This window comes from Schistocerca cancellata, chromosome 4, assembly GCF_023864275.1.
Source record: "Schistocerca cancellata isolate TAMUIC-IGC-003103 chromosome 4, iqSchCanc2.1, whole genome shotgun sequence".
Classification (NCBI taxonomy): domain Eukaryota; kingdom Metazoa; phylum Arthropoda; class Insecta; order Orthoptera; family Acrididae; genus Schistocerca; species Schistocerca cancellata.
Genome location: NC_064629.1, coordinates 540,084,147 through 540,110,722, shown reverse-complemented (window position 1 = coordinate 540,110,722; position 26,576 = coordinate 540,084,147). Strand labels below are relative to the sequence as shown.

The following is a 26,576-nucleotide window of genomic DNA, read 5'->3' as shown; positions in this document are numbered from 1 at the left end:
TTTATTTTCAGACAATTATTATCTGATGGCCTCAGGAGAGCCAGTCATGACAAAACTCTACCATCTGGTGAGCACGATGTATGAGACAGGCGAAATACCCTCAGACTTTAAGAAGAATATAATAATTCCAATCCCAAAGAAAGCAGGTGTTGACAGATGTGAAAGTTACCGAACTATCAGTTTAATAAGTCACAGCTGCAAAATACTAACGCGAATTATTTACAGACGAATGGAAAAACCGGTAGAAGCCGACCTCGGGGAAGATCAGTTTGGATTCCGTAGAAATGTTGGAACACGTGAGGCAATACTGACCTTACGACTTATCTTGGAAGAAAGATTAAGAAAAGGCAAACCTACGTTTCTAGCATTTGTAGACTTAGAGAAAGCTTTTGACAATGTTGACTGGAATACTCTCTTTCAAATTCTGAAGGTGGCAGGGGTAAAATACAGGGAGCGAAAGGCTATTTACAATTTGTACAGAAACCAGATGGCAGTTATAAGAGTCGAGGGGCATGAAAGGGAAGCAGTGGTTGGGAAAGGAGTGAGACAGGGTTGTAGCCTCTCCCCGATGTTATTCAATCTGTATATTGAGCAAGCAGTAAAGGAAACAAAAGAAAAATTCGGAGTAGGTATTAAAATTCATGGAGAAGAAGTAAAAACTTTGAGGTTCGCCGATGACATTGTAATTCTGTCAGAGACAGCAAAGGACTTGGAAGAGCAGTTGAACGGAATGGACAGTGTCTTGAAAGGAGGATATAAGATGAACATCAACAAAAGCAAAACGAGGATAATGGAATGTAGTCAAATTAAGTCGGGTGATGCTGAGGGAATTAGATTAGGAAATGAGACACTTAAAGTAGTAAAGGAGTTTTGCTATTTAGGGAGTAAAATAACCGATGATGGTCGAAATAGAGAGGATATAAAATGTAGACTGGCAATGGCAAGGAAAGCGTTTCTCAAGAAGAGAAATTTGTTAACATCGAATATAGATTTAGGTGTCAGGAAGTCGTTTCTGAAAGTATTTGTATGGAGTGTAGCCATGTATGGAAGTGAGACATGGACGATAACTAGTTTGGACAAGAAGAGAATAGAAGCTTTCGAAATGTGGTGCTACAGAAGAATGCTGAAGATAAGGTGGGTAGATCACGTAACTAATGAGGAGGTATTGAATAGGATTGGGGAGAAGAGAAGTTTGTGGCACAACTTGACTAGAAGAAGGGATCGGTTGGTAGGACATGTTCTGAGGCATCGAGGGATCACAAATTTAGCATTGGAGGGCAGCGTGGAGGGTAAAAATCGTAGAGGGAGACCAAGAGATGAATACACTAAGCAGATTCAGAAGGATGTAGGTTGCAGTAGGTACTGGGAGATGAAGAAGCTTGCACAGGATAGAGTAGCATGGAGAGCTGCATCAAACCAGTCTCAGGACTGAAGACCACAACAAACAACATTATCTGTCTGTCGATCCATCCGATGTGAGGTAATTGCGCCATAGTATGGGGACGCTACACCTAAATAAACATCGAAACACACATCAGTCGATTACAGGACAGAAGGATCAGGCATTGTACAATTTTAGTGTGGGAGTGGACGTGATTACCATTCCTCCAGGTTGTACACCTCTTGTGTAACCGTTAGATGTGTTTGGTTTTCGGCAAGTGAAATACTTTGTGAAAAGATTCTATGATTTTGCGAAGCTGCAAAGGTACACAGAGCAGTATTGTTTACGTGATTGTGTGTCAATTATCAAAGTTCAGGCACTCACACATAATGAACTTCGCTCTCCAAAATTCCAGGACATGTTCTTATTTGCTGGGACATATGCAGGATTTGATGGTCTACACACGGAAAAATTTGAAAATGTTAAAAACATATGTTTTGACAGAGCACTGGGAAAACTGTGTGACTGTGAAACTGTTGCATTCATTTGTTGCCGTTTATGCGACAAACTCTTATGTTTTCATCACTTTTTTGGGAGTGATTATCACATCCACAAGAAAGCCTAAATCAGGCAAGGTAGAAGAATCTTTTTACCCATTCGCCAAGTGTACAAGTTAGGTGGGTTGACAACATATTCCTGTCATGTGACACACATGCCGTCACCAGTTTCATATAGAATATATCAGACGTGTTTTCCTGTGGAGGAATCGGTTGACCTATGACCTTGCAATCAAATGTTTTCGGTTCCCATTGGAGAGGCATGTCCTTTCGTCTACTAATCGCACGGTTTTGCGGTGCGGTCGCAAAACACAGACACTAAACTTATTACATTGAACAGAGATGTCAATGAACGAACGGACAGATCATAACTTTGTGAAAATAAAGAAAGTAAACTTTTCACTCGAGGGAAGACTTGGACCAAGGACCTCTCGTTCCGCAGCTGCTCACGCTAACCATGGGACCACAGCACTCCTTAATGAAATGAACCAAGATGATGTGTTTGGGTTTTTGTGCAGATTTGTCTTGGAACTTTATATTTTCATCTTAAGTAATTAATTTAGCTGTTCAATCGATTAGTGATTTTTGTGAAATCTTTATTCTACTGGGTCTTTCTCAGCTTCTCTAAACCAGTTGGGTTTTGTTTTGCAGTTGAGGAAAAAGTCAGATTTGTGTAATGTTTCATTTTTGATGTATATTACCTTATCTTGGAATTTTGGTTCCATGATTTTCCTTAAAATGTTTCTTTCTGCTATCTCAAGTTTCTCCATTTGACCTTTGATGTTCACGTTTAGTGTTTCCACTGCATACAGTGCTTCTGGGTTAATTACTGTCTTGTAAAGTGTAATTTTAAACCCCCGTGAAAGGGATTTTTTGTTGTATCTATCTTCTGTTAGTTGGAAGGCCAGTTAAAGTCTATTTTTTCTGGATTCCATTACTGTACTTTCCCCAGAATTCCGACTAATTCATTCTCTAGATATTTAAATTCTTTTTCTATTTCACTCTTTTGTTCTTGAACTTTGAGGTGTTTATGTGAGTTCTTGATGTTTGTCATGGTCTTAGTTTTTTCGAAGGAGATGTGAAGACCTATTTTAGCTGCTTGTTTCTTTAATTCAAAGATTTACTCCTGTGCTTCTTCCATTGTTTCAGCAAACAGGGCCATATCATTGGCAAAGGCAATGTTACTTACTTTAAGGTTCTTCTTTTTGCAACCCAATCTTATACCACGCTTTATATTTGTGTTACATTCTCTGAATACTTTCTCAAGTGCACAGTTGAACAGCAGTGGTCAGAGCCCATCTCCCTGTCACACCCTCATTTATATTTCGAAGGGTTCTGATAGTTCAACAATGAATTTAACTTTCAAAAATGTATTTGTAAGGGTCACTTCTATGATATTAATTGATTTGCTATCCAAACCCATTTCTTCCAGGACTCCTGACAGAGATTCTCTGTCAATCGAATCATGTGCTTTTTTCTAAATCAGTGAAGGAGATTACATAGGTCTTTGCCCTTTATTTTTGGTATGTCATAACGTTTTCGAGGTTTAGTATTTGTTCCGCACATGACCTGCCCTTTCTAAAACCTCCCTGATATTCCCCAATTTGTGGGCCCAATTGGGGCTGTGCTCTGTTCAAAAGGACTTTAGAAGAATCTTGTATGTTGTATACAGCAGTGATATTCTTTTGTAATTGTTGGTGTGGATAGGGTGGATGAGAGTTGTTCTCCATTCTGCTGAGATCTCTTCTTCTTTCCAGATTTTATTAAAAACACATTGAAGGGATGCAATTGAAATTTTGTCAGCTTTTTTCCCATAGTTAGGCCACTATTTGCTTTTCTCCAGGTGCTTTGTTGTTTTTCAAGTCTGAAGTTACCTTTAGTAGTTCCTCAGTCATTGGTGGTTCTGAATCTGGCTTCTCACTGTTATTTGTGATGGATTCAAAATTTTCAAGGACCGGTTCTCAATTCAGGAGCTTGTCAAAGTAGCCTGCTTGTATCTTGCAGATTTCCGTGTTGTAGCGAGCGATGGTCCTATTTACATCTCGAAATTGGAGGGTGTGAGCTTTTTATCTTGATAACCTTTGTTTGAACACTGTGTTAAAGCTTCTTGTGTTGTTTTTAGTAAATTCTTCATCAATTTGTAGAAGAGTTTTGTTTTCATGAGTCGTCTTAATCCTTTTTATACTATTATGTATCAGTTGTCTAACTCTAATGAAATTTAATCTACTTTCTTCTGTTTTCTGTGATTGTCAATTTTGCCATGCCTGTTTTCATATTTCAATGAGAGCATCAGTGCATTCTAGTGACAGCCAGCCAGGTGTGTATTTTGCTTTTTATGTTGGGTGCTATCCGTTCGCCCCTAGTAGTAGTGGTGGTGGTAGTAGTAGTAGTAGCAGCAGTGTTTTTCTTGATATCCTTCCAACTTTGGCCCTGAATCAATTCTGTTGCTTTTGTGAATTCATCTGATTTTAATATTTTTTGGTGCTGTACTTTCAACCCTTGATTTATTTCACGTTGCATTTCTCGTTTGAGATGATTTTGAACTTATTTTTAGAGAGGTAGTGGTTTGAATCAAAGTTTGCACCCCTGAGTATCCTAACATTCATGATTGTGAGAAATTTTCTTAATTGCTACATGACCAGGTTGAAATTCTCCTAGGCTGGGATTTGGGGATGTTCATGTCTTTTGTTTTCGTGATAGTTTTTTGAAAGATGTAAATTTAAGAATTAGGTGGTGTGCTTGGCAAAGTTCTATTAGCCTGGTACCATTTCTGCTTGTTCTTTTGTGGGCAGGATATTCTCCAACAATTGTCTTATATTTTTTTATTTATCGATCTGTACATAAGTCTCCAAGAAGAGTGATAATGTTTTTATCCAGAATTTTCTGAATAATGACATACAGTTGATTGAGGCTTCCACTTTTCCTTGTTTTTCTATGTTATCTTCATTTATAGGGGCATGGACATTGATGATTGTGAAGATTTTGTTTGTGCTTGTGAATGTAAGACTTGAGTCTTTCTAATGGGGAATCAGTCAACTATTGATTAAGATTTTTTGTCAATTATAAAGGCTGTTCCAAGATATGGTATATTTTTCATCACTCTCGGTCCTAGTTTCCCTTTGTATATCCGAAAATCTTTAGAGTCAAAGGTATTTGTATCCATGTACTGTATTTCTTGAATGGCTGCTATGAGTATGTTGTGGTTCTTTAGTGTACTTCTTTAGTGTACCTGTAAGATGTTTTAGTTTTCCAATCTTCAACAATGAGTTTACATTAGAAGTTGCTGAGTACGTTGATTGTTTATGTTGAAATTTGGACTTGTCTTTGTGCAATGTTGCAGACTCCCCAGAATCTGAATTTCTACTGACGTAATTGGATTGTAAAATAGTTTACATCACATACTTCCACGATTGATGAAAGTTATTTTGGGAGTAGCCTGAGGATCACAAGAAAATACAACAAAGATTGAGAGTCCTGGAGGTAGTTCTGCTCTCTCTCTCTCTCTCTCTCTCTCTCTCTCTCTCTCTCTCTCTCTCTCTCTCTCTCTCTGCCACTGGGAATCTTGAATTTCCTCTTCTGCCTTTGAGACAGTTGACCAGATTTCACCTAGTAACCCTAGGCAGAGACCCTTACCGGGTGCTACCATCCAGAGCTGAGTGGACCCAGATTTGTTCACGAAGTGTTATTCCTCCCCCCTCTTCCCTTATCACTTACAAGACGAGGCCCCAGACTTCGGGCCCAGCAATGATGGAGTTAATTTTTGTTTTATTGAGTGTAAAATCATTTAGTATGGAGGCAAACTTTTCCAGTTAATTTGCTGTTATTGTAACATTTAATGATTTCCCTTATCTATTTCATTCTTTTATTTCTAAAATTTAAAAAGTGTCACCAAATATTAATTGAAATTGTTTGGTGGTGTCTAAATGATTTATTGAAAACAATGAAATAGCAAATCAATACATTTTGTATCAAAATTGGTGTCTCCGTAAAGTAAGACCTTTTTATTCTACTGCCACCACAGTACTATTGTCGCAGTTCTGCACATTTGCACTCGTCTCTCTGGTTCATTGTCTTTCCACTGATGCCATTACAGCCAGATTGTTTAGTGTTTACATTTGTTCATGATTGTTCAAAATGCTTAAGAAAATCTCTGAGTCGACCGATTAAGTGCATTCTGTAATATGGTGTTTGAATGCAAAGAATGTTAAGCCAATTGAAATTTACTGTCAACTTTTAAAGATTGATGGTGAAAACTTAATGACAGGTGGAATGGTGAAAAGGTAGGTGAGAGAATTAAATGATGGATGAACCAATTTTAGTGACAAAGCACGGAGTGGGCAGGATTCTGTGTCAGTGATGGTTTCATTGAGAAAGTGAATGAGGAAATCTGTGAAAAAGATGCTATGAAGACACGATGCAGAAACTGCAACATGCCATAAAGTCAAAATACCCAGGAATGTTGTCGGACGGAATAATCCTGTTGTGCAGTAATGCCCACCCCATACTGCCAATCAGATGAAGGCTATGGTTCACCAATTTGGTTGGGAAACAATGCAACATTTTCCATCCAGCCCTAATCGTTCACTGTGTGATTTTAACTTCTTTGGCGGCTTAAGAAATATGTATATGGACGCCAGTTTGTTGGATGAGGAAGTGCGGGAGTGGATGCAGTTGTGGATCCGTCAGTGGCCGATTGCATTCAACAAAATGGGAATTGATCATCTAGTCTCGCAGCGGGGCAAATGTTTTAACATATATTGTGATTACTGTTGTATGGAACTATTCCATGGTCCCATTGTGATGAGTATTCAGTTCTCATTTGACTGTGTGCTATAGTTCTTAGATTAGCCTTCACGGAGAGATAGACAGATGTGGTGGGGAATTTAATTTATAATATGTATAGATGACAGAAAAGTCCTGTAGCACTCTGATCATGATATTTCAGAAGCAGAAAGTTTATTCCCCTGTACTTACTATTTTTGATGGAATAGTGCTGTTACATTTTGATTCAGCTGTGGTATTACTCATAATACAGGGTTATTACAAATGATTGAAGCGATTTCACAGCTGTACAATAACTTTATTGTTTGAGATATTTTCACAATGCTTTGCACACACGTACAAAAACTCAAAAAGTTTTTTTAGGCATTCACAAATGTTCGATTTGTGCCCCTTTAGTGATTCGGCAGACATCAAGCCGATAATAAAGTTCCTCCCACACTCGGCACAGCATGTCCCCATCAATGAGTTCGAAAGCATCGATGATGCGAGCTCGAAGTTCTGGCACGTTTCTTGGTAGAGGAGGTTTAAACACTGAATCTTTCACATAACCCCACAGAAAGAAATCACATGGGGTTAAGTCGGGAGAGCATGGAGGCCATGACATGAATTGCTGATCGTGATCTCCACCACGACCGATCCATCGGTTTTCCAATCTCCTGTTTAAGAAATGCCGAACATCATGATGGAAGTGCGGTGGAGCACCATCCTGTTGAAAGATGAAGTCGGCGCTGTCTGTCTCCAGTTGTCGCATGATCCAATTTTCCAGCATGTCCAGATACACGTGTCCTGTAACGTTTTTTTCGCAGAAGAAAAAGGGGCCATGAGATTGCACAAAACACGTTAACATTTGGTGAATTGCGAATTTGCTGCACGAATGCGTGAGGATTCTCTACCGCCCAGATTCGCACACTGTGTCTGTTCACTTCACCATTAAGAAAAAATGTTGCTTAATCACTGAAAAAAAGTTTCGCACTGAACGCATCCTCTTCCATGAGCTGTTGCAACCGCGCCAAAAATTCAAAGCGTTTGACTTTGTCATCGGGTGTCAGGGCTTGTAGCAATTGTAAATGGTAAGGCTTCTGCTTTAGCCTTTTCCGTAAGATTTTCCAAACCGTCGGCTGTGGTACGTTTAGCTCCCTGCTTGCTTTATTCGTCAACTTCCGCGGGATACGCGTGAAACTTGCCCGCACGCGTTCAACCGTTTCATTGCTCACTGCAGGCCGACCCCTTGATTTCCCCTTACAGAGGCATCCAGAAGCTTTAAACTGCGGATACCATCGCCGAATGGATTTAGCAGTTGGTGGATCTTTGTTGAACTTCGTCCTGAAGTGTTGTTGCACTGTTATGACTGACTGATGTGAGTGAATTTCAAGCACGGCATACGCTTTCTCGGCTCCTGTCGCCGTTTTGTCTCACTGCGCTCTTGAGCGCTCTGGTGGCAGAAACCTGAAGTGCGGCTTCATCCGAACAAAACTTTATGAGTCTTTCTACATATCTGTAGTGTGTCATGACCATATGTCAATGAATGGAGCTACAGTGAATTTATGAAATCGCTTCAATCATTTGTAATAGCCCTGTATTTCCAAATAGTGTGTAATCTGGATGGTGGTTATTATTGGTTTTTACTTTTATACATATTCTGTGTACTCTTTTGCAGCTGTTCCTGATTCTAATAGTGGAGGTTTTGCATTAACCAGACTCGATAAATCAAGACTGATCTTGGAGCAGCTCACTACCCCACAGTTTGATACAATGGAGGATCGTATAGAGTCCCCCAGTGCAGATACTAAAACATCTCCAGGAGGCTCTGCTGGTGGCTTGGCAGATGCACCACCGCCTGATACCACAGCAAATTTACAGGTATGTCAGTATTTAAAGCAACAGTTCTGTCTAAATATGTCCAGAATGTGGTGGTGGTGGTGGTGGTGGTGGTGGTGGTGGTAGTAGTAGTAGTAGTAGTAGTAGTAGTGCAGGTGATGATTAGTATTCTTGAGCACCAGATGCTGTTACATGTTCCATGATTTCCAAATCTGACTGCTATGTTGGCTGTCATGTTTACCTGTTAGGCATCAGTAGTGTTTGCTAACTTAAAAAAATATGTTTTCCAAGTGTCACTTGTGGAACATAAATGGTGTTCCATCAAGTGAGGTGATTTTGGACACCAGGTGGATTTTGGACAGTATGGTTTATTTGCTCTTTCCTGCTGCATAACACTGAATTTCCACTCATTTTCACTTCTGCGCACAAGTTATTTTAAGCACGAGATTGTATTTATTGCACTCTGTGACTTTTATTTTGGGTTGATTGTTTACCTAAGTAAATGCAAATGTATTTGATGAACAGCCACATTGTTGAAAGCTATGCAGTATCATCAAGTGAAAACTTTCAATTGTTGCGACTAGCACTAAAGTATTAAGACTGCAGTTTCCAATGAGCTCAGTAGCCTGTGGCATTGACACGATTCCTGTACAAGTTTGTTGAGTTTTTCGTGTAACATTATAAATAGCAGTGGTTTTTACAAAACTATGTACTGCCTGGGGTGATTTCAGACAATGTCGAGAACACACAAAAGCAGAAAAGGTGCTGAAGTACAGTGTAATTATGACTCGGAACTTTTAGATAAAGCTGTTCATGATATTCAGGGTCATAAATTATTGTCTAGAAAAGTGTGTTATTTATACGGTATACCCATATTGATCCTACAAGATAAAGTACGGGAAATACATCCAAAAAACTTGGGAGGCCAACCAGTACCAAATGGGAAGAAGAAGAAATGTTGAAGCAAGACATCTTCAGGGTGCATATTGGGGACTCCCTTTCCCTAAATTGGGTATTAGATATTTAGTGAAAGGCTACCTTCATAAATCTGACCAAAAAGAGAAAAAAATTCTTAACTGTTTACCAGGAGGAGAATGAGCTCATTTATTCCTCAATTGGCATTCAGATCATCTCTCCATTTGCTTAAGTAAAAATATTAAAAGAGCTCACGTGGAAGTGACAATAGACAATTGAGATGCATTTCTCCAACATCCAGCAAATGCTGGAAAATCTCCCACGTAGCATCTTAATCAACTATGACAAAACCTATGTGTCAGATGATCTGGACAGGCAGCAGATAATTACAAAATGAGGAAGCAAGGAAGCTGAAAAAGTGATGGATTCATCGAAATTTAGTGTTTCAATAATGAGAGCAGCAAGTGCCAATGGTAAACAGTTTCCTTCACACGTCTTTTATAAATCTGAGCATTTGTGGGACATGGTACAAGAAGTTGGCCCACGAGGAGCCCGTTTCAGTAGGAATAAGTGTGTATGGTTTGATCTTCCAGTATTTAAAGACACGTTCCTTAGAATCACATTGCCCTATTTGAAGAAGCATAATGTGCCAACAGTGATGATCGGGTCAGTTTATCCTGTCACATAGCTTTATGTTTCATCGAAGAGTGTGAGCGGAACAATATTTCATTCATTCTCTTTCTCTCTACTAGCATCCACCTCCTTTAACCATTGGATTTAAGCTTGTTCAGACCAATGAAAGCAGCATGGCGAGTCATATTAACTGAATGGAGGTAGTACACTCGTGGGACCATTTCCAAGGATGTTTTTCCATTTATCCTGGAAGAGACACTGACTAAGATTTCAGCAAATTCTATTGAAAACATGAAGAGTGGATTTCACACCATAGGCTAATCCCAATTGATCCAGATCATGTCTTACAAAAATTGCCTGCTATCGAGGAGGACCAGCGAAGCAACACAGAGATATGGACTTCCAGTTTTGAAGAAATGCTCAAAGAAGTTCGTTATCCTCCAAATAAGCTTTGTTGTTCCTGCTGCCGCAAACTAGACATTCCTCCTGGGGAATCAGTTACGGGCTGTGACTTCGAGGAAAATAGTGCGGAAACAAGTGATAGTGTGTGTATTAAGAGTGAAAATGAAAACGACTCGTCATCCAATGAGGTTTTACTGTTGAAATAGAAAGGCTCCAGGATGACGATGCCCTTCCTCCAGACATGTGGAAAATTCAGGGACTTAACGACAAAGTGGCCAACTGGCTGGCAGAGTTTTTTAGCTCAATCATTCATCATGGTCCTGTGCCTACCGATTTGTCATATAGTATCACAGTAGCAATTTTTAAGGGTAAAGGTGACTGGTGAATGTACCAACTACAGCCCAATCTGGCTTCCCTCCCACATTGTGAAGATATTCAAATGAATGTGGAGAAAATGATACGATATCCTGTGAGTAACCAGATATGAGGCTGATCAGCAATCATCTTCATGAATTTCTGTCATTAAAAGATGGCCATTGCACCCACTGAAGGCAGCTGACTGTATGCATATTGACCCCACCCTACCAGTAGCTTTGCATGTCTGATTGGATACTGCCTATCTTTTTCTAGTGCAGTGTACCATGATAGTCTGATTTGTAGTGGAAATACTGCACAGTTCAGTCAGCACTGTAAAGGTCAGAAATATGTGGAGCCCTGCTATTTTTCTCACCGTATTTAATGCCCATTTCGAACAGAAACGAGACTTACAGTATCTATCTCACATTTGTGCTCGTGAAGCTTTAGTGTCAGTATCTATAGAACTACCTTCCGTGCGATGTTTTCTGTGGCGGCAAAAGCATCAGCCATCATTTCCTTCCCCCCCCCCCCCCCCCTTCCCCCCCAACCCCAGCTCAAAGCATTATGTCCCTGATAAATGTAGACTACAAATATTATTTATTGCTATATTACAGTTTGAATCTAATGACAAATGTTTGTATTGATCTGGCTCATGATGTGTGTTTTTATTACACAGCCAGAACTGTATTTCACATTTTAAGTAACTGGACGATGATGGTTTATTCTCCTGATTATTGTGATATGGAGTATTATCAAAAATGTTATTTTTTGGAGCTAATACTAGAATAAGCTGTGATTCTACATAGTTTTGAAAATTTTTTATGTCAATTTCTGGATGATATGAAATTTTTCTTTTTGAGTCATATGGGGAGTGCACCTGGAATGAAACCCATGTCATCACCTGTACTCATAACAATTAATTGTTGACTCGCAGTTTTGTTTGTCTGCACTCGTAGCACACTGGCTGCACCGGGGTGTATACGTGGACAAGGAGAAAAAATTCCTGGATTTTTACTGGATCTCCCGGGTGAAAATATGCTTTTGCCATGTTAAGTGACAGTATACTTTCCCTCGGCAGTGCAAAACTTATCCTTTGATAGGATATGGTTTTATACATCAACATAGAATTTCCCGGCACTTTAGGAAATGATACTTGGGGAAAAAAACACGTTTTGGAAATATCTTTGATGTGCAGTAACATGTACGCTGCATATTTTCATATTACGAAAGTATAAATTCGAATTCCGCCAACAGTAAAAGTTAATGGTTTAAATTGATATACATAGTGTTGCCACAAGAAAAGCAAAGCTTTCACATATAATATTTGTCTCGAAGATTAATAAGCTACAAGAGAAGCTAAGCTTTCACTTATAATGTTGATCTGTTTAGCACATGTTACATTTTAAGATACCTCACATAAATACGCCAGCAAAATTTTTAATACCGACATAAATCTCTGGTCTCCTGGGCTCGAAATTCTTCTAAGTGGCTCGTCATCAAAGAGCTGATTTTTAAGAGACCAAACAGTATGTGATTTAAGAAATCCATTGTACATTCTCGCACATAGTTCACCTTGCGCAAAAGGAAATTTACTTTGAAAATAATGCTTTCCGAACAACAATTCGCAATATTTTCCCGTGACCTGTTAGAAATAGATTCCTTTCAGCAGTTGTCAGAGAGCGCCAGATAAGTGGCGTCACTGTGCTTGCACAGCTATGGTGATGTAGGAAGCCCATATGTTTGAACGTGTAAAACATTAAAAGATCTTACATTCTGTCATAAAAGAAACAAGACACCAGAGGATACTCCAAGAGTGTCAGAATTTCGTGAACCATACTAAAATGCATAGTTCGCCTTACAGTGCACATTCGTATGTCCAGATTCTCGATGACGTAGGCCTCGACTAGATATGAAGCTTTTCAGTGTGGTTTTTGGGATGTAAATTTTCTTCGAGTACCAGTACTGTATTATCTCAAGTTTGGTTCTTTATTATGGCATAATGCCATATGTGCCAGAAGATGAAAACGTGCACCTGAAATGAACAGTTGAAACTAGCCAATAGTGTGGAATAAATTGACTGCCTCAGCAGGAAAGCTTAATAAAAGCCAAATTTATTTATTAAACTGACAAAAACAACTTCATTGTTCTGTAAGGCGATTAATGCTTGACTGTCAGAAAGGTGAAAATAAAATAAAATCTGAAACTAGTAACATAGTTTACCCTTCTGTAATTATGAGAATGTATTTTAATTCACTTGATAGCTCCCAGCCACAGAAATCCGTCTTGTTTTCATTTGACGTGAGAGCAGTAAATGTAGAGGAAACAAGAAATATTATTAAATGCAAAAACGGGTCATGTGGAGACAACCCACCCCACCCCCACCCCTCTCCCCCACACCCCAACTATAATTTGGACTACTCTGTCCATCAGAATGTTAAAAAAAACTTTTCAAAAATAAGTTCGTAAGTTCATTTTGTAGTGCACATCTTTCAGAAGAGTCTGATACATAAAAGATATATCTTCGAGGAAATGTTAAGACACGTTATTTGGTCTTATGTGTGCAGTGAGGTGCCATGCATCTTCAAACAACATTTTTATACCGCACATCACTGTATTTCGCTCTGTGGAACTCAAACGTGTGTATTTTGTAATGTATGCCATCAAACTATTTCAGGACAGTGCAAATTAAAATGTCCTGTGGCACCTCGCCTGCTTCCAATCGGCCATTTTGACATCCTGCCCCCCCCCCCCCCCCTTTTTTAAAAACCCTCCTCGCAATTAATACTGGATAGGATTATTTGTAACCAGGAGAACAAGAACTCTTCAGAAAAACTGGACTCTTTATTGCCTATTAGCTAATAACTTGCTCTTCTGTGTGACATAAAATTAAATATAGGACAACTAAAACCAGTAAAGACCAGGGACAGGCAAGACAGTACACATTTCTTCAATCCTTGGGTCCTAGCAATTTTTCTCTCTAATATTGCTACAGCTTTACATGGCGTGCTTTCCTTTCTGCGAAAGGACTATTACCTAGTTCATCAAACGTTTTGCTACATGAAAAATAGAAATGTTGTCTAATACTGAAAAAGCTGTTAATACAATAGTACCCAAGACTGGTGTGGTTTCTTGATTTGATTATGTCTATTTTGTCACTGTGTGCTGGAGAAAACAAAATAGGCCTTTCTTATATTTCAGCAATTGTAACACACACAAAAAAAAGAGACTGTTTTGGTAATAATGATCATTTTTATAATACGTCAGAATATAATTCATGAAGTACCAATACGAAATACCTATTTGGCCTGCTACAAGCAAAAAGCTTTACGTTTGGAAATAGTTTCACATTTCATTCATACACTCCAGTTTCTCAGGCACAAGACCGATAAGTAGTAGGACGAAATTTTTGTATAAATTTGGAATCGTCATATTCTTCCATAATTTGTGTGATGTCCCCGTTTCTTCTCCTTCCTAACAAACAGTCTTGTCATCACTAATTCTGTAACTATTGCTACCACTGTCAAAACTCATTCTCTGGTTAACTTCACTAACCCTGCCATGATCACCGGTTTAGTTATTCAGCGATTATTCTCCGGTTAGGCGTTAATACGTGTGCGTCCAATGCATTTTCCACCCTGCTACTAGAATGGAACTTAAGCGGCTGCTAGCGAGGGACTACAACTTGCCCTGTCTCATGTAGTGATCTGGCCAAAAAATTTCTGTCAAAATTTCACTTTCTTGAATACACCGAGAAGATAATACGTTATCTTTCTTACCTGTTAGTTGTTTATTTCCACTCTGGTAGTCTGAATTTCGCTAGTAATTATATCAACGCTGAACATTCGCAAACCGAATCAACCACATAAACAAGCAGCACTTCGCATTCACCGGTTAGGCTTTATTCCGCTCAGCTCGTATAGCCCCGTCCCGTTTTGTCTGCAGGAAAGTTTATTTCTAGACGTGACAAGGATTCCCCAGGCAGAGACATCACATACACTATGCACGCATTCAAGAATCAACTTATAATTGATTCAGAAATCAACTTAGAATGTGTTCAAAAACCAGCAGGGGTGCGTTTCAAAATCATATGAATAATCGATAGACCGACTGCTATGTAACTGGAAAAAAGAGAACCTGTTGATTTGATGCGAAGGTACTTTTTTCTTTTTAATTTTTCAGCATATTGTGAATTTGTGATGATAGAGTACTTACATGGCTTAGTGTTCCAGTGGAGATTTGGAGTCTTCATGAGTGTAATTGAGCTAAACAGCCATTTAAAGGAAAAAAAGCCCCTCACATCCCCAGAGATTTTTTTAATAAGAGGTTTGACTGTATATTGTTTTCCTCAGATCTCTTTCAAAGTGAAGATATAGTCAGACTCTCTCTGGGGAGATATATTTAGCCAGTTGCTTCTTCAGGTATTTACCTATACAAATTGAACAGTTGTCTTTCTTGCAAATTTAACAGCTGATCTACGCAGATATATGCTTCAAAACTTCAAATCATTAACTCTCCCTTAAATGAAAAACAGTAGTATAATGCTGTCAGAACTTTGAGATTTTTCAGATATCAGACACACAAAAAGCATCTCTCTTCTTTATTTTTGTTTCTTCTCAGCTGTGATTTTTATGACAAGAATGCAGTGAAGCAGCAGCATTACAGTAGATAGTATTTTTGTTGACATATAATTAGTGAATAAACTATGTTTGACTCAGTTACTAAAGGGGTTATCAAACAATGGGAACTGATCTTGACATTTGCAGGAATTTCAGAAGAAACAAGGAGAATGTAGCTGTTCAAGAAATTTAAAATCACATACCCACTTGCCTATTAAACTTTTTAGCAGTAGTGCAATGCACTCAGCTTGAATGATACATTGTTGTTGTTGTGGTCTTCAGTCCAGAGACTGGTTTGATGCAGCTCTCCATGCAACTCTATCCTATGCAAGCTTCATCATCTCCCAGAACCTACTGCAACCTACATCCTTCTGAATCTGCTTAGTGTATTCATCTCTTGGTCTCCCTCTACGATTTTTACCCTCCACACTGCCCTTCAATACTAAATTGGTCATCCCTTGATGCCTCAGAACATGTCCTACCAACCGGTCCCTCCTCCTTGTCAAGTTGTGCCACAAACTCCTCTTCTCCCCAATTCTATTAAATACCTCCTCATTGATATGAGATCGAACCCATCTAATCTTCAGCATTCTTCTGTAGCACCACATTTCGAAAGCTTCTGTTCTCTTCCTGTCAAAACTATTTATCGTCCACATTTCATTTCCGTACATGGCTACACTCCATACAAATACTTTCAGAAACGATTTCCTGTCACTTAAATCTATACTCAATGTTAACAAATTTCTCTTCTTCAGAAACGCTTTCCTTGCCATTACCAGTCTACATTTTATATCCTCTCTACCTCGACCATCATCAGTTATTTTGCTCCCCAAATAGCAAAACTCCTTTACTACTTTAAGTGTCTCATTTCCTAATCTAATTCCCTCATCATCACCCGACTTAATTCAACTACATTCCATTATCCTTGTTTTGATTTTGTTGTTGTTCATCTTATATCCTCCTCTCAAAACACTGTCCATTCCGTTCAATTGCTTTTCCAAGTCCTTTGCTGTCTCTGACAGAATTACAATGTCATCGGCGAACCGCAAAGTTTTTATTTCTTCTCCATGTATTTTAATACCTACTCCGAATTTTTCTTTTGTTTCCTTTACTGCTTGCTCAATATACAGATTGAATAACATTGGGGATAGGCTAAAACCCTGTCTTACTCCCTTCCCAACAACTGCTTCCCTTTCATGTCCCTCGGCTCATATAACTACCTTCTGGTTTCTGTACAAATTGTAAATAGCCTTTCCCTCGCTGTATTTTACCCCTGCCACCTTCAGAATTTGAAAGAGAGTATTCCAGTCAACATTGTCAAAAGCTTTCTCTAAGTCTACAAATGCTAGAAATGTAGGTTTGCCTTTCCTTAATCTGTCTTCTAAGATAAGTCGTAGTGTCATTATTGCCTCGCGTGTTTCAATACTTCTACGGAATCCACACTGATCTTCCCCGAGGTCAGCTTCTACCAGTTTTTCCATTCGTCTGTAAAGAATTCGCATTAGTATTTTGCAGCTGTGACTTATTAAACTGATAGTTCGGTAATTTTCACATCTGTCAACACTTGCTTTCTTTGGGATTGGAATTATTATATTCTTCTTGAAGTCTGAGGGTATTTCGCCTGTCTCATACATCTTGCTCACCAGATGATAGAGTTTTGTCAGGACTGGCTCTCCCAAGGCTATCAGTAGTTCTAATGGAATGTTGTCTACCCCCCGGAGCCTTGTTTCGACTTAGGTCTTTCAGTGCTCTGTCGACTCTTCATTCAGTATCATATCTCCCATTTCATCTTCATTTACATCCTCTTCCGTTTCCATAATATTGTCCTCAAGTACATCACCCTTGTATAGACCCTCTATATACTCCTTCCACCTTTCTGCTTTCCCTTCTTTGCTTAGAACTGGGATTCCATCTGAGCTCTTGATATTCATACAAGTGGTTCTATTTTTCCAAAGGTCTCTTTAATTTTCCTGTAGGCAGTATCTATCTTACCCCTAGTGAGATAAGCCTCTACATCCTTACATTTGTCCTCTAGTCATCCATGCTTAGCAATTTTGCACTTCCTGTTGATCTCGTTTTTGAGACGTTTGTATTCCTTTTTGCCTGCCTCATTTACTGCATTTTTATATTTTCTCCTTTCATTAATTAAATTCAATATCTCTTCTGTTACTCAAGGATTTCTACTAGCCCTCGTCTTTTTACCTACTTGATCCTCTGCTACCTTCACTACTTCATCCCTCAAAGCTACCCATTCTTCTTCTACTGTATTTCTTTCCCCCATGCCTGTCAATCGTTCCCTTATGCTCTCCCTGAAACTCTGTACAACCTCTGGTTTATTCAGTTTATCCAGGTCTCATCTCCTTAAATTACCACCTTTTTGCAGGTTCTTCAGTTTTAATGTACAGTTCATAACCAATAGATTGTGGTCAGAGTCCACATCTGCCCCTGGAAATGTTTTACAATTTAAAACCTGGTTCCTAAATCTCTGTCTTACCATTATGTAATCTATCTGAAACCTTCTAGTATCTCCAGGGTTCTTCCATGTATACAACCTTCTTTCATGATTCTTAAACCAAGTGTTAGCTTTGTTTAAGTTATGCTCTGTGCAGAATTCTACCAGGCGGCATCCTCTTTCATTTCTTACCACCAATCCATATTCACCTACTATGTTTCCTTCTCTTCCTTTTCCTACTGTCGAATTCCAGTCACCCATGACTATTAAATTTTCGTCTCCCTTAACTATCTGAATAATTTCTTTTATCTCATCATACATTTCATCAATTTCTTCGTCATCTGCAGAGCTAGTTGCCATATAATCTTGTACTACTGTAGTAGGCGTGGGCTTCGTGTCTATCTTGGCCACAATAACGCGTTCACTATGCTGTTTGTAGTAGCTTACCCGCATTCCTATTTTTTTATTCATTATTAAACCTACTCCTGCATTACCCCTATTTGATTTTGTATTTATAACCCTGTATTCACCTGAAAAAAATTGTCTTGTTCCTCCTGCCACTGAACTTCGCTAATTCCCACTATATCTAACTTTAACTTACACATTACCCTTTTTAAATTTTCTAACCTACGTGTCTGCTTAAGGGCTCTGACATTCCACGCTCCAATCCGCAGAATGCCAGTTTTCTTTCTTCTGATAATCCCGTCCTCTTGAGTAGTCCCTTCCTGGAGATCCGAATGGGGGACTATTTTACCTCCGGAATATTTTACCCAAGAGGATGCCATCATCATTTAACCATACAATAACACTGCATGCCCTCGGGAAAAGTTACGGCTGTAGTTTCCCCTTGCTTTCAGCCGTTCACAGTACCAGCACAGCAAGGCCGTTTTGGTTCATGTTACAAGTCCAGATCAGTCAAACATCCAGACTGTTGCCCCTGCAACTATTGGAAAGGCTGCTGCCCCTCTTCAGGAACCACACGTTTGTCTGGCCTCTCAACAGATACCCCTCCGTTGTGGTTGCACCTATGGTACGGCTATCTGTATCGCTGAGGCGCGCAAGCTTTCCCACCATCGGCAAAGTCCATGGTTCATGGGGGGTGGGGGTGGGGGGGATGATACATATCACACATTAATACAGATTTCTATCCCGATTTATAAAAGCTATTTCAAATTGTAGTACTCACTGGTGACCTACACTTGCTTTGCATGGGTAATACTAAATATCTATCGCTGGATGACTCACCTGGTGCAGTAGTAAATTTGTTGATGAGCCACAACATGGAGTTATGAGTAATGGTCAGACAACAATGTTAGGTAACTGAACATCATCACTTTCATATAAATTAAATGAAATAAACTGCAGATGCCACTTGCCGGCGTACTGCAGCACTTAAACGTGTGAACGGGCTGCCCAACCGTAACCTGCTAATAATGCTACCTGTGCATCAGTGGAATTATAGCTCCACAGCCACTCAGCTGCATGTCTTGTACAAGATCATTGTCCCTTTCTTTTCCTATGTCTTGGTATTCAGCAGAGATCTCCCTTGGTCTATCTACCATCTGTGCATTGCTTAGTGAGCATCATTCAGTTTTTGAGTGGCTTTTGCTTTAAATGTCCATGCATCATTGTCATAAGTCAAAATTACGAATTCGTACTGTTTGTAAATGTACCTTTTCAGATGCCTAGATTATTTTACTCGTTTAGTAACTGATTTTCAGACATAGTTTCAAACTTTAAATTTTTGCATTTGCTGTCAAAGCTTATCTGCACTAGAAGCAATGCCATCAGCAAAATGTAGGTGGTTGAAGTACGTTCCATTAACATTTATCCATTCCTTGTTTTATCTGTTTATATGTGTAAAATGTTCTCAAAGGTTGTTGATATCGTTTCAGTGAAATGAGATCTCTTGGCCGGACCTCCCCGCCCCCCCTCCCCCTTTCCCCTCCCATTTACATCCATACTCTGCAAGCCACCTGACGGTGTGTGGCGGGGGTACCTTGAGTACCGCTATTGGTTCTCCCTTCTATTCCAGTCTCGTATTGTTCGTGGAAAAAAGGATTGTCGGTATGCCTCTGTGTGTGCTCTAATCTCTCTGATTTTATCCTCATGGTCTCTTCACGAGATATATGTAGGAGGGAGCAATATACTGCTTGACTCTTCGGTGAAGGTATGTTCTCGAAACTTTAACAAATGCCCGTACCGAGCTACTGAGCGTCTCTCCTGCAGAGTCTTCCACTGGAGTTTATCTATCATCTCCGTAATGCTTTCGCGATTACTAAATGATACTGTAACGAAGAGCACTTCTCTCCGTCAGATCTTCTCTATCTCTTCTATCAACCCTATCTGGTATGGATCCCATACTGGTGAGCGGTATTCAAGCAGTGGGCAAACAAGTGTACTGTAACCTACTTCCTTTGTTTTCAGATTGCATTTCCATAGGATTCTTCCAATGAATCTCAGTCTGGCATCTGCTTTACCGATGATCAGCTTTATATGATCATTCCATTTTAAGTCACTCCTAATGCGTACTCCCAGATAATTTATGGAATTAACTGCTTCCAGCTGCTGACCTGCTTTGTTGTAGCTAAATGATAAGGGATCTTTCTTTCTATGTACTCGCAGCAGATTACACTTGTCTACATCGAGATTCAATTGCCATTCCCTGCACTATGCGTCAATTCGATGCAGATCCTCCTGCATTTCAGTACAATTTTCCATTGTTACAACCTCTCGATATACCACAGCATCATCCGCAAAAAGCTTCAGTGAACTTCTGATGTTGTCCACAAGGTCATTTATGTATATTGTGAAAAGCAATGGTCCTACGAGACTCCCCTGCGGCACACCTGAAATTCTCTTACTTTGAAAGACTTCTCTCCATTGAGAATGACATGCTGCGTTCTGTTATCTAGGAACTCTCCAATCCAATCACACACTTGGTGTGATAGTCCATATGCTCTTACTTTGTTCATTAAACAACTGTGGGTAACTGTATCGAACGCCTTGCGGAAGTCAAGAAACACGGCATCTACCTGGGAACCCGTGTCTATGGCGCTCTGAGTCTCGTGGACGAATAGCGCAAGCTGGGTTTCACACGTTCGTCTTTTTCGAAACCCATGCCAATTCCTATAGAGTAGATTTTCTTACCTGGATTTTTTTTCCTCATTAAAAGATAGGTCACTGATAAGGTTAAAAATCAAAAACGGTTGACACACATTCTTCTTGCCTTGACACATTAGCTGGAAGAGGCTCTCTCTGTTCTATGTTTGTTACTATCCTGGTGAAGTCTAATTGAAGATGTAGTAGCATTGATGACATCTTCTTCAGTGTAATAACATGTGTTGAATAAGTGTCTGGTTTCTCAAAGGATACTAGTACAGATTTTACTGAAATTGCACTGAACTTTCTCAAAACCTAGAAATTGCAGACAAAGCAGGCATTGTCATCGTTTCAATCTGTATTTTCATTTATGACTTGCAAAGAGTCTGATGTACTATATCCACTTCTAAAGCCCACTTATTCCTTTATCTGATTAAAATCAAACATTTTTTCTATGTGGTTGTGATAATTTTTGTGAATATCTTGTTCATTATCGAGAGGAGACTAATAGGTCTGTAATTTTTATTATTTCTCCTATCCTATGAATTTGAATAAATTGTTGTTCCAGTTTGTGGAGGGGTTTCCACCACAGACATTGTGTAAACAATTATACAAATTTTTTTTTACCTCTTTTTCTTTAACTGTAATCCTTTGTATTGAAACATCATCTCCACGTGTACTTCCTTTCTCCACACCTCAAATGGCCTTATGCACCTTGTTTGTCACTGTTTTTGCACCATCATTATTTTCATTGTTAACTATGCATGTTTCTTATTCATCTAGTGTATTATGCTAACATGTAAAGAAATCTTTGAATTCTTAACAATTTTATTTCTTTGTTAATCACAGTGCAATCTTCCAGCTTAACAGATTAAATGTGATATCTGTAGACCATAAATCTGTAATGGTTTTTTGTCTGTATCCATATTGATTTCAGTTCATTCTCTTAGCAAATTTTCATCGTACTTGCTCACAGCCTCTTGAAAGCATTTCCAAATAGTGTTATTAAATTCTGAATATTCTATCATGTTCTTGTTAATATTTCTTCAAAACTCTCACCGACATGATCACATGTTGGAAGTGAGCTGGCATATAACTGGGAAAGTATAATATGGGATGTTCCTCAGGGTTTTGCACTTAGTAAATTTTGTTTCCTGCTTTACATTAATAATATGGTTTGTATAATATTAAGAACTGCAAAGAGAACTCAGTTCTTATGAAGGGTGTACTGTTGTTATTAGTGTTTTTACTTGTATTATTTTAATTTTGTAGTTTCATTATGCCAACTTTTCTTATCTTGTTTTCTTTTTACTCATTAAAAGATAGGTCGCTGATAAGGTTGAAAATAAAAAATGGTTGACAATTGTTCTTGCCTTGGCGCATTATCTGGAAGAGACTAGTTTGCAGTGTCTGTTCCATGCATCCAGCTCTTACAGATGTTAAGTAATCCTAAACCTCATTTATATGCTCTGCATTTAGTTGCTTCCACAGTATATATTGGTGACCACTGAGGTTTCCAAGTACGTTGATTCCTATATCTAGTGCAGCGATAATGATACAATGTTGTTTAATTTTCTTAAGGTACATATTTACCCATTAAGTTTTGATACGTCTTAAATTTCACTGTTGAATTTTAAATACTTTGTTACAGGCCTTTTACACTGACAGAAATATATGGATTTTGAGATCGCTGGGGGCTGGTGAAGTTTTGATTGATGTTTGCATGGCACTGCCTCACATCAATCGTTACGTTTTGAAAGCTAAGGAGTCTTTGAGCAGAAATACAATTTTGTTACCATTTTTGCCTAATGAGACTCTGCTAATTCGACAGAGGTAAGTTTCTGTGTATTTCATTGGAGCAGGAGACTGAAAAGGCTTAGTAATATGGCATGATTACAGTCAATTGTTGTTCATCAAAACAAAATGATTATTAGCCAAGCCTAGTTACAGACCCACTAAAAGACGTTTTGTCAGAAGTAATGGAAAATCATTTTAGTTGCAATGGCACTTCAAGATTGCTTAAATTATGGGGAAAAACTGACTTAACTTTCTTCATCAAATTAGCATAAAATTTTAAGATGTTTACCATTTCCTACAGTCCGCATGCAGAAATGCACACTACTTTCACCGAGATGGTGGAAAACCACAAATATGAAGGCTGTAAATGTGCTTTGGGTGCCCAGAGATCACACCAAAAGCCATTGATGTCACTTGCAGCAATATGGTAGACATCATGATGCACACTGTGCAGCATATTCTTTATATTTCCAACTTCAGTCTTCCATTATCTCTTAGTCCCAATAATTTTATGCGTGTCCCTGAATCTGTCTGCTCAAATAAAACCTTGCGCCTGTTCATAAAGAGATGTTCAGCCAAGGCATATTTTCCCAGATTTGTGCGCTTGATGCAAGACTGGTAATTTGGTGCAATGCTGGGAAACAATTTTAATAGATTTCCCCACAAAACTTTTACCGTGTTCACATGGATTCTAAATAACCATAACTGAGTCTGTGACCATCCTTCAGAAAATTCCCTCATATTTTAATGGGGATGGAGGGGGGGTGGGGGAGGGACAAAAACAGGTTTTGATCAGTTAACTGTTCAAGCTTTGTTCTATTTTACTGGTAATAGTTGCTCCACAGGATGACTGTATACTGAATATCTTGTTTTGATTGAGTAGGTGAACATCTGTGTTTCCCAGAGACTGCTGACCTGATATGATTTGTCTGATAGCCATTATCATAGGAGCAGACAGATTGCGTATATCCTTTTGTAGAAAAAGTGATAATTATATAATAGGGTTTTTGCTCTGTGTGTCATATGCTCACAGTTCCCAGAGCCAGCACCATATGAGACAACAACCATTTTGGCTCCAAACGGAACTTCTTCATAGCTTTGTTGAGAGAGCTAGTGCTCTCTGAAAAATGCACAAGACTATCTTGAGTAACAGGAGAGGATCAATGTACAGAATTCAATTATTCTCTGGAGCACAAACCAGTAAAATAGGATGGATCTTGGATACAGTTTCACCTTAGGAAAGTGAGATGATGTGCCTTGTGAAGGATAGTCATGGATTCAGAGCAATAGGTATATGTAATTTTCTATGTAAATTTGTTGGTGGTTACATGATGAATTTCTCGATCATTTTCCAACACTGCACTATAAAAAAGTGCCATGCAAGTACAGAAATTTAAGAAAATAAGGAGTGATTAAATACAGCCTTGTGAATAAACACAAGATTATATTTGGGCAGATGCGGGTTCTGCCCCACTCTGTGAATTACTGGAACACGGTCATCATGAAGACCATAGAAATTGGAATGTACATTAACAAGTTGAAAAGATATAAAGATGTAGAATTAAAATTCCTTATAGAGTAAGACTACGTACATGTGCTCTTAGGAGCGAAAAGCTTAATAGCTTGTTTGTCAGTCTTTTGAATGAAATAAATCCCTGTTCTGCATACGCTATGTGGTCAGAAGTATCCAGAAACCTGGATGAAAACGACTTAAAAGTTCGTGGTGCCCTCCATTGGTAATGCTGGAATCCAATATGGTGTTGGCCCACCCTTAGCCTTGATGACAGCTTGCAACAAGTTCAAAGGGGCTGGAAGGTTTCTTGGGGAATGGCAGCCCATTCTTCATAGTGCTGCACTGAGGAGAGGTATCAATGTCAGGTGGTGAGACCTGGCATGAAGTCGCCGTTCCAAAACGTCCCAAAGGTGTTCTATAGGATTCAGGTCAGGCCACTCCATTACAGGGATGTTATTGTTGTATAACCACTCTGTCACAGGCCTTGCATTATGAACAGGTGCTCAATCGAGTTGAAAGATGGTCAATGTGGGGGCTGGCCGGCTGGCCTCGCCCGTTCATCCTGTCAGTGGGGAGGTGGCCATTCCTTCAGCAGGGCCTGAGCAGGCTCATGGGGGGTGATGGAGCCCCTTAGGGAAATAGCATACAGTGCTGGAAAGAATTCCAACGTGCACTCGGTTTGTCTGCCGGGGGGGCCTCATCCAAGATGTGGAGGCGACCTTGCCTGTGGCTATCGAGCATATGCTGTGCAGTCGTCTGCAAGTAGTTGCTCACGTTGGCACCAATCATGCCTGTCGCTTGGGTTCTGAGGCGATCCTCAGTTCGTACACGTAGCTGGCGGATTTGGTGAAGACGGCTGGCCTCACATGTGGCGTGCAAGCAGAGCTCTCTATTTGCAGCATCGTTCCCAGAGTGGACCGGGGTCCTTTGGTTTGGAGCCAAGTGGAGGGTCTCAACCAGATGTTTCGTCGACTCTGTGATGGTCTTGGCTGCAGATTTCTAGACTTGCGCCATTGGGTGCGGAATTGTAGGACGTCCCTAGATAGGTCAGTGGTGCACTACACAAGGGGAAACAGCTACTCAGGTAGCAGAGTACTTGTGGTGTGCACATGGGGGTTTTTTAGGCTAGGCAGTAGTGCGAGGTGTCCTGATGAACACTCAGCAGTAAACGTGCAGGCAGGGAAATCAGGACACGCTCAGTGTACAGACACTTATGCTATCAAGATATTAGCAGTAAATTTTCAGAGTATTCAGAATAAAGTTCATGAATTTACTGCCCTCCAGGAAGTGTGTGGCTCGCAAATTATTCTCGGGACTGAGACCTGGCTGAACCCTGAGATAGGAAGTTCTGAAATATTTAGTGAGGGTTGTAACGTGTATTGGAAAAGTAGATTAGACACCGTAGGAGGTGGTGTCTTCATTGCAGTTGACAAAAATATTGTGTCTACTGAGGTCGAAGTAGAGTGTGATTGTGAAGTTATCTGGACACGTTTAGCAGGGCTAGGAGAAATAAAGTTAATTGTTGGGTGTTACTACCGGCCACCAGGTTCCACCGTGACAGTTCCAGAATCATTCAAAGGGAGTCTACACTCTGTATCATGCTATATTCGTCTGAGGCGACTTCAACCTACCTAGTATAGACTGGGATGTGTATGGATTCATTACAAGTGGTACAGGCAAGCCGTCGTGTGAATTACTTTTGAACACATTATCCGAAAACTGTCTTGAGTAGCTAAATCGACAGCCAACACGTAATGGAAATATTTTAGATCTGGGAACCACGAACAGACCAGACCTCATTGATGGAGTCAGTGTTGAGACAGAGATTAGTGATCATGATGTTGTCATTACAACTGTGGTTACGAAAGTTGTCAAGAAGGCTAGGAGAGTATTCGTACTAGAAAGAGCAGATAAGCAGTTGTTAGCATCCCACTTAGTAAATGAATTGACTTAATTTACTTCCGGTACGATGGACATGGAAGAATTATGGGCAAATTTTAAACACATTATAAATCACGCATTTGAGAAGTATGTGCCGAAAAAGTGGGTTATGGACAGAAAAGACCCACTGTGGTTTAACAGCGCAATTCGGAGAATGCTCAGGAAGCAAAGACAGTTGCACTCGCGGTACAAGAAACATCGGGAGAATGAGGACAGGCAAAAGTTAGTAGAGATTAATGCTGCTGTAAAAAGAGCGATGCGTGAAGCATTCAACCACTACCACTGCTATACCTTAGCAAAAGATATTGCT

At 39.5% G+C, this 26,576-nt stretch overlaps 1 protein-coding gene across 1 annotated transcript in view; it reads left to right on the top strand.

Annotated features, from left to right (window-relative positions):
* Positions 1 to 26,576, top strand: part of LOC126184314 (E3 ubiquitin-protein ligase UBR4-like) — a 128,402-nt gene that overhangs the window by 40,714 nt on the left and 61,112 nt on the right. Inside the window, exons 4-5 of the mRNA XM_049926690.1 lie at positions 8,378 to 8,580; positions 22,667 to 22,848. Coding sequence (XP_049782647.1) covers positions 8,378 to 8,580; positions 22,667 to 22,848 — 385 coding nt within the window. The remainder of the gene's footprint in view (positions 1 to 8,377; positions 8,581 to 22,666; positions 22,849 to 26,576) is intronic.